Source organism: Artibeus jamaicensis, unplaced genomic scaffold (genome assembly GCF_021234435.1).
Source record: "Artibeus jamaicensis isolate MK-2021 breed Jamaican fruit bat unplaced genomic scaffold, CSHL_Jam_final scaffold_833, whole genome shotgun sequence".
In the NCBI taxonomy this organism is placed as follows: Eukaryota; Metazoa; Chordata; class Mammalia; order Chiroptera; family Phyllostomidae; genus Artibeus; species Artibeus jamaicensis.
In genome coordinates, this window is record NW_026522056.1 from 11,773,053 (window position 1) to 11,786,417 (window position 13,365).

At 50.4% G+C, this 13,365-nt stretch overlaps 1 protein-coding gene across 1 annotated transcript; it reads left to right on the top strand.

Moving 5' to 3' along the window:
* Window positions 1-12,517, top strand: RNF122 (ring finger protein 122). The gene is made up of 6 exons (XM_037166944.2): window positions 1-124; window positions 5,251-5,407; window positions 9,531-9,576; window positions 9,885-9,926; window positions 11,109-11,191; window positions 11,446-12,517. The coding sequence occupies exons 1-6, from the start codon at window positions 100-102 to the stop codon at window positions 11,558-11,560; spliced, it is 468 nt and encodes a 155-aa protein (XP_037022839.1). The 5' UTR covers window positions 1-99; the 3' UTR covers window positions 11,561-12,517.
* The last annotated feature ends 848 nt before the right edge of the window (window positions 12,518-13,365 follow it).

Consider the following 13,365-nt stretch of genomic DNA (forward strand, 5'->3'; position numbering starts at 1 on the left):
CCGGCCCCTCCTGCGGACCCGCGAGCCGGTGCGCCCACCTGCCTGCCTCTCCCGCCGCCTGCGTTCGTTCGCCCTAGGAAGCCAGCAGCGGGTTCATTGATGCACCCATTCCAGTGGTGTAACGGTGAGTCTCCGGGGCGGGAGGGCACTGGGCTCGCCGGGGACGAGGAGGGGGGCGCGAGACTCAAGATCAGGCAGAGGCGCTCTCTCTCTCTCCTTCTCTCTCTCCCTCTCCCTCTCGCTAAGTTTCTCTGGAAACGGGGCGGGCGAGAAGGCGTCTTGGAGCCAAACTCTTCTGCACAGCGCGGGATTTGAAAAAAAAAAAAAAATCCGGGTTTAACTCGAGGGCCGGGAAGATTCTCTGAACGTGCGGCGGGCAGCGGGGCGTGGGAGCCGAGGGGTTCGCGGCCTTTGTGCGGAGGCTTCGCTCCTCTACCCCTTCCCCGGTCTTTGTGCGCTTCTAACTCTGTTCTTTGTTGTGGTTATCCGAGGAGAATTAAATCCGCGCTCGGGCTGGGAGCTCCTAGAGGGAGCTCAAGTTCCCGGCCTGAAACTTTGCAGGCTATTTTAAATATGCATACAATGTAGCGTGCGGGACGGGCCCAGAGGTGGCCTCCCCTGTGTCTTTGTTGGCTCCGCACCGGCTGCTATGGCGCTTTGTGCCTACGGAAGACGCCGGATTCGAGAGCGTGGGCTTCTTGAATTGACAAAGCCCCGCAGATATCTCGGCGCTCGGCTACTCTTGGGTGCCGGCTAGCTTGGAAGGAGCCGTGCTCGCTGGTCCCAAGGCCGCACTGAGACACTGGGTCCCCGGCCTCCGAGGTGCAGCCGCACCTCCAGACCCAACCACTCCTCCCGCCCCGGTCACCACCCCTTCCCCCTCCCGTTTGGGTAATGCTAAATTTATCTCACCTGAGGCTTTTTTGCGGTTCAGGTGATAACAGGTTGGGCTGGGGACTGATTCCTCACCCGACCAACTGAACTGAGGGCCTCTGGGCTGTCAGTTCCAAACCTTGGGTACTAACCCTCTCCAATGGCCCTCGGGTGCTGACCGCAGAGCTCCCGCTCTCCGTAGAGTAGGAGTTAGGGAACAGCTAGTCTTATCTCTGAGGGCGGGGAGCCGGTTAGTTAGGATAACTTCATTCTTCAGAGCGGACTCCTGCCAGACCTTGGATTAATTATTTCAAGAGGTTTTAAGGCAAGGTTTGGACAGCATGTGTACGAGTCCCTCCCACCCCCCTCTTCCTCTTGCTGGTAGTATGTAATTTCCTGAAAGTGAACCAAGATGGCATAGAGGGAGAGGGGGCGGAAGGTGGGGGTGAGGCGGCACAGTGCATCCCAGCGTCTGGGAAAGATTCCCGTTGGCTGGGAAGGAGAGGCATTTCCCAGATTCACTGGTCTGTCTTGGCCAGCCCTCCTCCTGACGTCATTCCCACTCCCGGCCCCGCAGATGCAGAAGAAACGTTCTGACGTCACAGCTTTCATAGGTCAGCTGGGGCAATGACACAGGGACTTAAGGAGAAGAGCCCCCGGGTTGTCAGTCACACTGGCCTTTCTCGGGCAGCCCTCCTTCATAGGAGAATTTTAGACCAGAGGAGGAGTTGCTTTATCCATTCACTTCTCGAAAGTGGCTGAGAGATTGTGTTCTTTGACTCCAGTGAGGAAGCAGTCCCTCTCCTCACCCTTTTGTGAAAAATATCTGGAGCCCCTCTTCCCTGGGGTTGGTATTCTGTCCTAATTTTTAGAGGAAAAACTTCCCCGCCGTCATATTTTTCATTTCTTTTTCATTGTCATACGAGCAAACAGACCATCTCTTTGGCTCTGAAGCTCTTCTCACCTGTGCCTCTATCACAGAGTCCTAAGCTCAGTGACTATCCTGGATAATCAGAAAAGATGAGATGGTCAAGGTAAACTGATGGGAAGACCGCTTAGGCCCAAGTGCCTACAGAGTGCATACACACTCCATCTACAGTAGCGTCTGTCACCCCTCTGCAGCTTCCAAAAATAGGAAACCAAATGAGTTTCTTTGGGACCCAAAAGATACCAGGATCCATCCACCCCATACAAAAATGCATGGAGCACCAAGGCAGATGGGGGTTAGAGCGTCTTACAGCATCAAGTGTTGCTGGTGGGGGCTGTGGAGGTGCTCCTGGTGGGGAGGAAGGCTCTGCTGGCATCCAGGACCCAGTTTCCTGGGAGGGAAGTCCAGGCCCTTTTCCAGGGTGGACCGAGTCCACCATGATGCATTTATGAGAACTGGATTTCCTTTGGGCCTCAGAGAGCCAGTGTTTGAGTGGGTGGCGGAGGGGTGTCGGAGACTTTCTAATCCCTGCTGCAGCCTAGAAGCAAGGGCTTCCTTCAGGGCATAGCAACCTTTCGTAGCTAATTATTTAATTGTTTTCAGCTTAATCAAAACCTCTTTCAGGACAAGAATTCTTTTACTTTTTGTTTCCCCACACTGTGTAGGTCAATGCATAAATCAGGCCCTCAACAATACTTGTTGATTGACTGGTCATCCATTAGCTGAGGGCACTTTCTGGGCAATTTTCCCACACATCAGTCTACTTCCTTTGGAGTGTGAGCTTTTGCCAAGGGTACCAGGTTTTGAGAAAATTGGGCCCATTTATCTGTTAACTAGTTATTGAGAACAAGCCAAACACTAGACTAGGCACTGGAGAATATCCAAATCGCTGTCCTCAGACCTAGGAGCATTCAGGTTGTTAGAACTCTCATCTCCAATTTTAGGATTATAGTTTTACCTCTATTGTGGTGCCTCAGTTTGCATGGTGAAAGCTTCTGTATCTGTCTTCTTCCCTAGAAGGTGAGACCATCTAGTCATTCTTCTTTGATTTTTATCTTCAGGGTCTATCATGGTACTTGTCATATAATCAGTGCTTAATATATGTTTGAGCTAAGTTGATGTGAGGAACAACAGGGCAATGGAAGACAATCACTGATTATGCAAGAGCCAGAAGATGCAATAGAGCTGTGAGCGCATGGGATTGTGGGAAGAGAGGGGTCACTGGAATATCACAAAGACCAGGCTTGGTGCACAGCAGGAGGGAAGGGGGTTTTGGGCAGGGAGAGGTGAACGAGCAAAGATATGGAGTCATTCGGACAAAGCTGGGCACGAGGTAAGGAGGAGACTGGCCTCCATGGGATGGTGCTGGCGGACATCGGCTGGGGAGGTTGAGAGGCGCCCCGGTGCATACATGTTGAAGACATGAAGCCAGTCATGAGTCTGGGAAATACATGCTAGAAACCGGGTAGGAGGATTGACGGACATGTGTGGGCTGCATTGGAGGAGGGCCTAGACATCAATTGGGTGCCTGGAATAGGGACTTGGAATAGAATTGGGCCTAAAAATCTATTGGGAATAGGGACTTGGCAATAGAACTGGCCACAAAAGAGGTTTGGAGGGAGGCTCATTTTATGGTCACTAGGGGATGAAGAGTTATGAGAAGTACAACATCAAAGATGACTTCGTCTTTCAAGCCAGACTTCCGCTGAGTTGTGGTAGGACAGGTAATTATAATGTAGAATTTTGAAGCATATTTTAATGGGTTCTGGCTTCTCACCAAGATGTCAGAAAAGTCTTGAAAGCCCATGTTGGAGGCTTGAGTATGGAGGCCTTTGGAGCAGGGCCTGTTAACTGTTGGACTACAGACAATTTAATGAGTGAGTCTTTAAGATTAAACCGGTATCACGGAATGTGCTCAGGATGTAGCGGGTATATGGTAAATTCCAGTCTTCTTGTCTCACCACTTTCTGAAACATAAGAATTTTTTATGCTTACCTTTTGTATCACTGGTACTTTTCCCTTCAAGCAGTAATAAACGATCAGCTTATTGCTTACATCCCATCTTTTTTTTTTCTTATGGTTAAACATTACAGAAAATTTACTCACTATCAGAACCAGTCGTCCCAAGATAGTGGCTCCAGGACTCGTTCATCTAGCAACTCACTGATATAATCTTTCCGCTTTCCCTGTTCCCTCCCCACAGGCTTCACAATGAACTGCTCTCTTTTTGGCCACAGCTTGGCTGCCACCACTACAGGTGTTTTGAGCAGGCATGACAAAATAAAGAGAAAAAGGTTTCCTTTTCCAGCAAATACTCTCTTTGTTTCAATGGCCAGAACCCTGTCACACACCTACCTCAATACCAGACCCTGCCTGATGGGTGAACCAATCAGGATTTACCCCTAAAGTCATGTGAGGAAGAGGCAAGCACCTAGTGGCTAGCCAGTGCTTCCCACGCCAAGTGCATGAGAATCGTTGAGGACCTTGTTAGCGTGTAGATTCTGATTCATTTCTTCTGGGGCGGGCCTGATATTCAGCTTTGCACATAAGCTCCTAGGAATATCATCACTATTGCGAGACCGCACGGTGAGGCTTTGAGTAGGAAGGGGGATGGTGGCCAGTAGAATTAAACTGTAGCTCTCCACCCCCCACTTTCTAGAACGCTGGCCTTGAAATGGGTAATTTCTATTCTGGTCCCATTGCAGCTTATGTCCTGGAGCAGGTGGCTTAATAATGACAAATGACCTTTGCAGTTCCACTTTGCAATTTACAAAACATGTTTCTTAATACATTTTTAGTCCTCTCTGTATTTTCCTTGTTTTCATATAAGCTTAGAGAAGTAACTTTGTAAAGGTCACATGGCCAGGGAGGGATGGAGTTGGAACCCAGATACACAGGTTCTTCTTTCTTTTTGTAAGATTGTATTTATTTCTTTTTTTGAGAAAGGGGAAGGAAGGGAGGGAGAAAGAAGCATCCATATGTGAGAGAAACATCAATTGGTTTCCTCTCCCACTTGCTGCAACCAGGAACCAGTTCACAGCCCAGGCATGTGCTTCGCCCAGGAATTAAACCGGTGGCTCCTCACTTTTCTGGAAGACACCCAACCAACCGAGCCACACCAGCCAGGGCTCAGGTTCTTCATTTTGCTATTGCACCTTGTGGGCTCTACCTGATGGAAGTATTTCCATATTCTGCTTGTTGCTGGAGCCTTGATTTCCTACATGGGGATGCTGTTTTTAGTTCTATATGCAGTAGTCCATTTCACAGATTGGTTGATTTACCCACAATCACATAGCTAGTAGGTATTAGAGCTAGGATATAAACTTAAGTGCCTGAATTAGAGATTTAGAGTCCAGAGCCTGCCAGATCACCGCCCCCCCTTGCCGATACAGTGTACTGGTATTACATTTCCAACTTTAATATTATTTTTCTTCCCATTTCTCCTGCAGGGTGTTTCTGCGGCTTGGGACTGGTTAGTACTAACAAGTCCTGCTCAATGCCACCCATTAGTTTTCAAGACCTGCCTCTCAACATCTACATGGTCATCTTTGGCACAGGCATCTTTGTCTTCATGCTCAGCCTCATCTTCTGCTGTTATTTCATCAGGTAGGTGGCCCTCTGGCTGACTGGCTCCCTGGAAGGGGGAGCAGGGGGGAGGAGGCCAGCGGTAGGGTGGGCGGGGTGACGCTCCCACGACAGTCACCAGCCCCCCGCTGGTGCCCCTGCTTTGAAGGCAGGGCTTAGCCGGTCCTTTACTGGGCCCCTGAGGCCTGGTGTTTCTATTTACATCACCCTATCAAGTTGTGCTCCCAGAGCATATAAGGTCACCATGGGTTGGGCTGCATCCTGCCTGGTGGCCACTTGTGCGAAGGTTGCCTGGAATTGCTGTCTGACCAAGTCACATCTGTCTCTCTATTCCCCGCTGTCACCCTCTGGGTGGCTGGGGATGAGTAGGCCTGCGTTACTCCACTGGCGTGTACCTCTGGGGCCCCTGGGAAATCCCGTTGTCATCCCATCAGATGCTAATATTAGCAGGCTGATGTCTGGAGAGCTGCTTGTTTATTCTGCCTTGGAAGCTCTTATTTTTGCGAGTGAAAAAAACTTACAGACCTCACTTGCTGCACAGGGACCCACAGAAGGACTGGAACATCCCCAGGAACTGTTTCTTCTCCTGGTGATAAGACATGGCAACCGGTGGCTATTTCCCACCAAAACATCTGGGGCAGAACCAGAATGTACACTGGAAATGAGAGTAGCGTTCCTGACCGGAGCACACTTTGGGGATTAACAATTCTTCACTGTGTATTGGGGAGTGTGGAGCACCGCTGACCAGCAGAACATAATTAGTGGTCCTTAGAGCCAGGTGGTAACCAAACCCTCTCCCCCACCCGAACCCCCATGCCCGTATTAGCAGGTGCCTGAGTAGACATCAGCTGGGGTCTAGGCTGGTATCTGATCAGATCATTTAAGGAGGTGAAGTTGAGATGGAGGACGGGGGCTCTGGTCCCCCCTAGATTTCCTAGGGGTTGGCTCACCTGAAGGGTGCTCGAGAGCACCGGTTCCTATTCTGAAGGCTGGACGAGCTCCCTCTAAGAAGAGGAAGTGCCCTCGGGCCCCGGTGCCACCCTGGCCCCCACCTCTTCTTTCTCAGAACTCTAAAAAGTCCCTAGATCTAGAGCTTGCCACTTAAGCCGCTGGCTTCTGTAAAGACTTATTTTCGCCTCCTGCACCGTTGAGTCTGACATTTGCATCTAATTAGGTGTGAGTGTAGGTTTCTGGTGATTTCCCCGCTACCTCCCCTTGCCCAAGCCCAAGTTCTGTTCCTCGAATTCTTTTGTCTTCTTGACTATCCATCCACCTGCATATCCTCATATCAAGTAATTTATGCGGTTCCTGGAGACTGAAGAGGGAGCCATTTGAAATACCAAAGATTGGTGTGCAGTGTTTAGAGGAGTTGGTAGAGCCAACTCTATCTGGTGCCTTCACACACACTGAGCTGCAGACATGGCCATGTGAAGAAATCCTAGAAAATTACTCTGGGCCAGTACGTGGGTGACGAGGTTTCATTTCCTAATTCTGCCATCAGGTGCCATCTGTGCGTCAGGCATCATGGGTGACATTTGGTAAAATATTTAGCTCACTTAGTCTGCAGAACATATTTCCAGTTTAGGTATTAGCCCACTTCATAAGTGAGAGGGTTCGTGCTCAGGCAGTTAAGAACTTGTCCAAGAACTGTTCCTCTGTATTCCTCTATAGAGGAATATATAGAGATGGGCTAGACTGGTGGCAATTAACTACAGTCTTTCAGATTCCATATGTTGGCTTCTATATGTCTGGTTCTTACACCTCGAATGGGAAGTGGAGAGGCAGCTGTGGCGTCTGTGGCCACCGCCTTACAGCTAGAGATTGGGTTCCTGCAGGAGGACAGGCTGGGGGGCTGGGTTTGGTGATTACTCTTTGTTTGGCTGGACTGAAAGAACAGAGCATCAAAACCACGTTGAAACCAAAAGCTTTTCCCACTGCAGGGAAAAGCAGTCACCTGTCCCTTCTGCAGCAATCGGCCCCTTCACCCCCGCACTGTCTGCTCTGCAGCCTGCCTGGAGCCAGTTGACCCTGCAGTTTCATGGTTCCAGAGGCTCACTGGTGTGTGGCAGCCTGCGGGTGTCTATATATAGAAAGACACACAAGCACAGAAGCCACTTCCTCTCCCCGCTTCTCGGTTTCCTCCTTAGCCAAAATAGGCCCGTGCCCCCCGCTCCCAACCTGGTGAGCTCATTGGCCAAGGCCAGCCTCCACTCCCAGCTCCCCCTCGCTCATTCTCCCCCGCAGCCCCAAAGGGCTGGCTTCTGCCCTGCACAGGATGGAGGGGCCAGTGAAGTACAAATGGGCAGGAAAGGAACAATTATTTTCAGGACCTGGCTGCATTGTTTGTTCCAAAAGGGGAAAGACGCAATGGAAGAGCCCACAGGCCGTGGCTAGAAACGGTGTCACTGAGATCAGGGTATTTTTAGTGGCTTTCCTCACCCAACAGCTGAGGAGGCCACCTGTCCAAAGTTGTTGGCACTGTATTCCCTGCTGGGATGGCCCATGGTCTTTGTTTTTTTGCTTTGCTTCCCTTGCAACCTTTCTGGCCTGATATCATCACAGTCTGCAACTTCCTGGTCGGTCCATCAGTCTACATCCAGGGAGAAGGTGCAGCCTCATCAATCTACATGCAGAGAGAAGGTGCAGCTCTTAAGCCCTCCAGTGTTCTGATGAGCATCCTAGGCTCTGAGAGTCAGGCTTCCAGAGTTTCCTTGGATAAGGCCATTCAGAGGAGAGAGCAGACAGAAGGGAGGAGGGTGGGGAGGGAGGGCACCCCAGGCGTCCTGCAGTACAGCTCTGCACACACTGCATAACAGCCGTGTTGTAGTTGAGGGTCACAGGACATGCGGCGTCCCCTCGTTCTCCGAGATAGGAAGTGTGCTCCTCACTGCTTCCTTGTTTACTCTGCTCATACCCGGTAAGAGTGACATGTCTCCCTCAGAAGGTGGCTATAAGCACTGCCTGAGCACTTTTTCTGTCCCCAGCTTAACTCAATGTCAGTGAGGCGATAGTTCACGTAAGTTTTGGGTGTATCCTTCCTGCCCCTCTCGCTTGGCAGTGAGGACAGTGATGTGTGTGAGTATATGAAAGCTCAAAGTAAAACACGGGGCAGTGGGAGCCCTGGTTAGGCCTTCAGCCCAACCCTCCACTGACCAGAAACCCTCCAAAGAGGAATGAGAAAGGGGGCATCTTGTTCTGCCCTAGGCCGCCACCCCATGGCAGGAGTCACTCGGACTGGAGTTCCTACGAGACCCCAGGCACGTGCGGCCTGGCCAGGCCCCCCGACTAGGGTGTGTTCACCCAGTTGGTGAAACAGGCCCCCGTTTTGTATTAAAAGAACTCAGGCTGTGTGACCAGGGAGACTTTGGTTCAAACCTAGATGCTGTTGCCAACTACCTCTGAAGTTTGGGCAAGTCAGTGAACGTCTCTGGACTTCATTATTTCCTCATTTGTAGAAAAGACAGTGTCTCCTAAAGTTGTTTGAAGTCTCCGAGCACATCTATGAACCTGTTAGTTCATGGATCGACGCGTAGCAAGTCCTCCGTAGTGACTGTGCTGTTGTTGCCTTTAGTTAAAGCAGGCCAGGCTTTGGCTATTGCGAGTTGGGCTGCACGCAGGCCACCAGCTAGAGACGAAAAGGAGAACACAAAGAAGGGCTCCCCTGTGTTTTCTTGGCACTGGGAGGGAAGAGTGTGCTTTGGTTCCAGAATACTCGTGTTCTCCGGGTCAGAGACTTATTTACCCTGTATTCTTAAAAGGGCTTAATGGAAAAAGCCCTTTTAAGAGTATCTAACATTCAGCAAGCAGTTGTTGATCTATATGCTTTGGGAGCCTATAGGAATTTACCCCCTGGGAATTGGCAGCGAGAGTGAAGGGCTTAGTCAGGATGTCTGCCAGACAGTCCCCCAGTCTGCAGGACCTGGCAGTAAATTTTGCAGCTGTCGTGCCTGAGTCCTTCATGGACTCTGGGTGACCTGCATAGGTCCGGGCCATACCCTAGGCCTTTATAGGATGAACTACCCCCTTGGGGAACACCCCTTTCCACCCCCAGAAGAGTGCCAGGCAGCCAACCCACCTTTCCTGCTTTGAATGACTTTGTTTGTGCAAAGCATAGTGATCACTTCTCCCCCCTTCATTTTTCCAGCAAACTGCGGAACCAGGCACAGAGTGAACGATATGGATATAAGGAGGTAAAGCGCCACATCTTTCCCCAAGACATCCTACTTGTCCTGCTAGAGACAGGAAAGGAGAAGAAGCTTAGGCTGCCCGGGTCTAGAATCCCCCTCAGCTTCCCCTCTGGCCCTCTCTGGGGATAACTCCTTTCATTGACCTTGAGTCTGGTTGGCCCGCTAGTGCCCAGAGCCCCTCCCCTTTATGAGAGGAAGGGAGGGAGAGGGAGGTGATCCTGTGCAGAGCTGGAGCCTGCCTTCGTTGGTTGGTACCACCTGGCCCCTGTGGTTGGTTTCTTCTGACACCATGCCTCCTCTTTTCTTCCCAGGTGGTGCTTAAAGGTGATGCCAAGAAGTTACAATTATATGGGGTGAGTGTCCTGGGACAGCATGTGGGTATGTCTCAGTTTTTCACTAAAGGAAAGAAGGTCCTTTTTTTGCCCTTGTACATACACACTCTGTCCTAGCAGACTAGGGGTCTGACTGGGATGTGGGTTCCTGTGGTTCTCTGTCCCCCACCAGCATTTCACCCCCCACCGGTTCCTTGGGTTCCTCTCAACACTGTCTCTTTAGGAATAGGCCATTTCTAGTTTTTCCCGCCTGTGCCTTTAAGATTACCTGATGCATTGCTTAGGCTTCCTTCCGTGACCACAGACACTCTCCTGCATGGTGTGTTTGTGGTTGTCTGAAGCAGGCAGGATCATAGATCCGTACACAAGACTACCTAGAAATGGCTGCATTTCATTTCTGTACTTGGTAGGTGTTACTACATCACAGCAAGTTCCCAAGCCTTCCTCTGGAAGAGTGACTCGGTTGAGACTGAGGGTGTTGATATATAGGGACATACAACCAGACTTAAGAAACAATGTACCTGACCACGAACACCGTACCCTCATCCTCACTTCCAGTTATTGGCACACGTCCCCCTGCCAAATGTACTAGGCTAGAACCAATGAAAAACCTTTCTTTTGGGATAGCACTGCCCAAAGGAAACTTCTGTGATTATAGAAATATTCCATGTCTACTCTGCCCAGTGTGGGAGCCGCTAGCCATTCTGTGGCCACTGCACATTTGAAATGTGGCCAGTACAACTGAGGAATGAAATTTTAAATTTCATCTTATTATAATTAATTTAAGCCCTGGCTGGTGTGGCTCAGTGTATTGAGTGCCGGCCTGGGAGCCAAACGATCACTGGTTCAGTTCCCATTCAGGGCATATGCCTAGGTAGTGGGCCAGTTCCCAGCTGGGGGTGCACGAGAGGCAACAGATTGTTTCTCTCTCCCTCCCTTCCTCTGTCTCTAAAAATAAATAAGATTTTCTTTTAAATCAGGAGATTTAAAATAAATAAATTAAAAACTTAAATAGTCACATGTGGTTAATGGCTATCTATCATACTGTCATATTTTAATAAAATGTGACTAACGTGTTTCCAGATGATAAGGAAACTGCTAGAACTTAGCTTTCTTGGATGGGGTCAAGATGATAAGTGTTCAGAGTGGGTGGTGGGGGCTCTGGCCCTTTCTCCTCTCATGCGTCCCCCTTTCCCTTCACAGCAGACCTGTGCCGTTTGTCTGGAAGACTTCAAGGGGAAGGATGAGTTAGGTGTGCTCCCGTGCCAGCATGCTTTTCATCGGAAGTAAGTGTCCACAGTGCACACGTGTGTCCAGAGGTGGCTTTTAAAAGCAATAAGCAGAAAGCAATTTCTAGAACCTGCAATCCTCCCCCCTCCCATCCACCCCTTGTCAGTGATGTCCTACACCCTATCAGGACAGTAGCAAGCTGGAGGAGTTAGATGGGGGCATTGGGTCTTGCTCTGAGAAGCAGCTGGGATCTATGAATGAATGCCCACCAGAGCAGGCTGGGATATCTCAGGTCTTCTTTTGCCCACAGGTGTCTGGTGAAGTGGCTGGAAGTGCGCTGTGTCTGCCCTATGTGTAACAAGCCCATCGCTGGTCCCTCAGAGGCCACGCAGAGCATCGGGATCCTATTGGATGAACTGGTGTGAGTGCTGCCTCTGTGTCAAGGCCTGGAGAAGACCTCTTGCCTCATGGGTGCCTGGTCCCTCTGCGTAGCTTCAATGAACAAGACTGTTGGGTGGTCATGGTCATGCTTCTCTGAAGTACAGGGCTGGTCTCCCACCAGCAGGGAGACCAGCAGATTTGCCCCGCATTCCTGCCTCCTGAGGTCTACTTCCCTGCTACTCAAGTACCGAAAGCATCACCCGTCACGACCAGTGTATCCTGGTACTGAATGATTTACCTGCCTTGTCCCTGCTCTGGGGAAAGAAATCCACCCCTGTCTGGCCAAGAATGTGGGAGCACACAGAGATAGAGGCTGTGTGACCCACAAAGTCCTAGAAGAAGGGACGAGGTGGTCTCTGTCTTCCCCTCCTCCCCACTCTTTGCGTAGGACGGTTAAAAGGAAAAGAAGGAAGAAAAGATCAAGCAAACAAGGGCCTCCAGTGGAATTAAGGGAGGCTCTGTAGGAAATTAGGAAGAGCAGGGACATATAAAAAGTCGGTGTTTACGTGGGACCTATGGAAACAGGCTGGCTGGCCAGCCTTCTGGCTACAGGGTAATGGAGGGCCAATCCCCTCCCCCTGCTAGGATTTGAGGTGCTATCTATTCACTCTCTCCCTCAATCTCAGAGCTTCCTATTCCCTGTTGGGGTCTGGGCACCCCCTGCAGAGGAAGGACGTCTTCTACACTCAAATGGATTTCCAGGGGCTTTTTCTAAAGGAACAAAAGGGGCCTGGGGATGAGGGTGTCTTCAAGTCAAGTTGGCAAGAGACACCTTCTTCCCCTTTGTAAATAGTATTTTTATACTTCGTTCCCACCATCTCGGGATTTATATGGGGACTGGAGGGGGTGGGCGTTTCCGTTCCTCCCCTAAGTGGGTGAGGGTGGGAGACGGTATGTATTTAAAGAAAATTAAATTTAATAACAAGTTTCTCTAACCTTTTGCCTGTGGTTGTGGCCTGCGTCTGTTGGCTCTTTTCCACCAGCACAGAACAAAGTTCTGTCCCTGCGTCTACTCGCTTCCCCACGTTCAAATCGAGCACACCGGCACAAAATTTCCTAGCCCTGAAACGCGTTGGTGAGAGCGCATTGCCTGTACAGATGTAGGTTAGTGGCTAATGTCAATGTACTTTCATACCTGACTCAGTCAAGTTCATTCATTGGATTTCTAGAAAATTTTTTTAAATCCTCACCGAAGGACATGATCATTGATTTTAGAAGGAGGGGAAGGGAGGGAGGGAGGGAGGAGATAGCCATGTGAGAAGCGTCAAGGGGCTGCCTCTTGCATGTACCCTGTCCTGGGCCCAAGCCCACAACCTAGGTATGTGCCCTGACTGGGAATAGAACCCACAGCCTTGCAGTGTATGGGATGACCCTCCAACCAACCAAGCCACACTGGCCAGAGCCGGAATATTTTAAAAGAAAGTTGACAAGTGCTGCCACAGCATTCTGTCTACTAAGGATTGTACTTGTCATTCAATCAACTGTGCTCTTAATACAAGTACAAAGATCTAGGTTGCTCGAAGAGGGGCTTGATCTCTTTTCCTTACCTCCTAGCTGACCACCACTGACCCACCCCGCCCTCCTAAGCCACCTGTGGAAGTGAGACCAGCATTTCATGACCCTGTGCGTGCTCAGATCCTGGAGCCTGGTCCTCCATCTTGGCTCTCTCAGTGTCCCAAGGGCTTGCAGAATCAATTGTGGATATGCAAAATGGGCTGAGGGTGCCAGGAACGGCTGGCCGTGGGTGGTGGAAGAGAGCAGTGCCGAGGTCATTCCAGGGGGCTGTGCA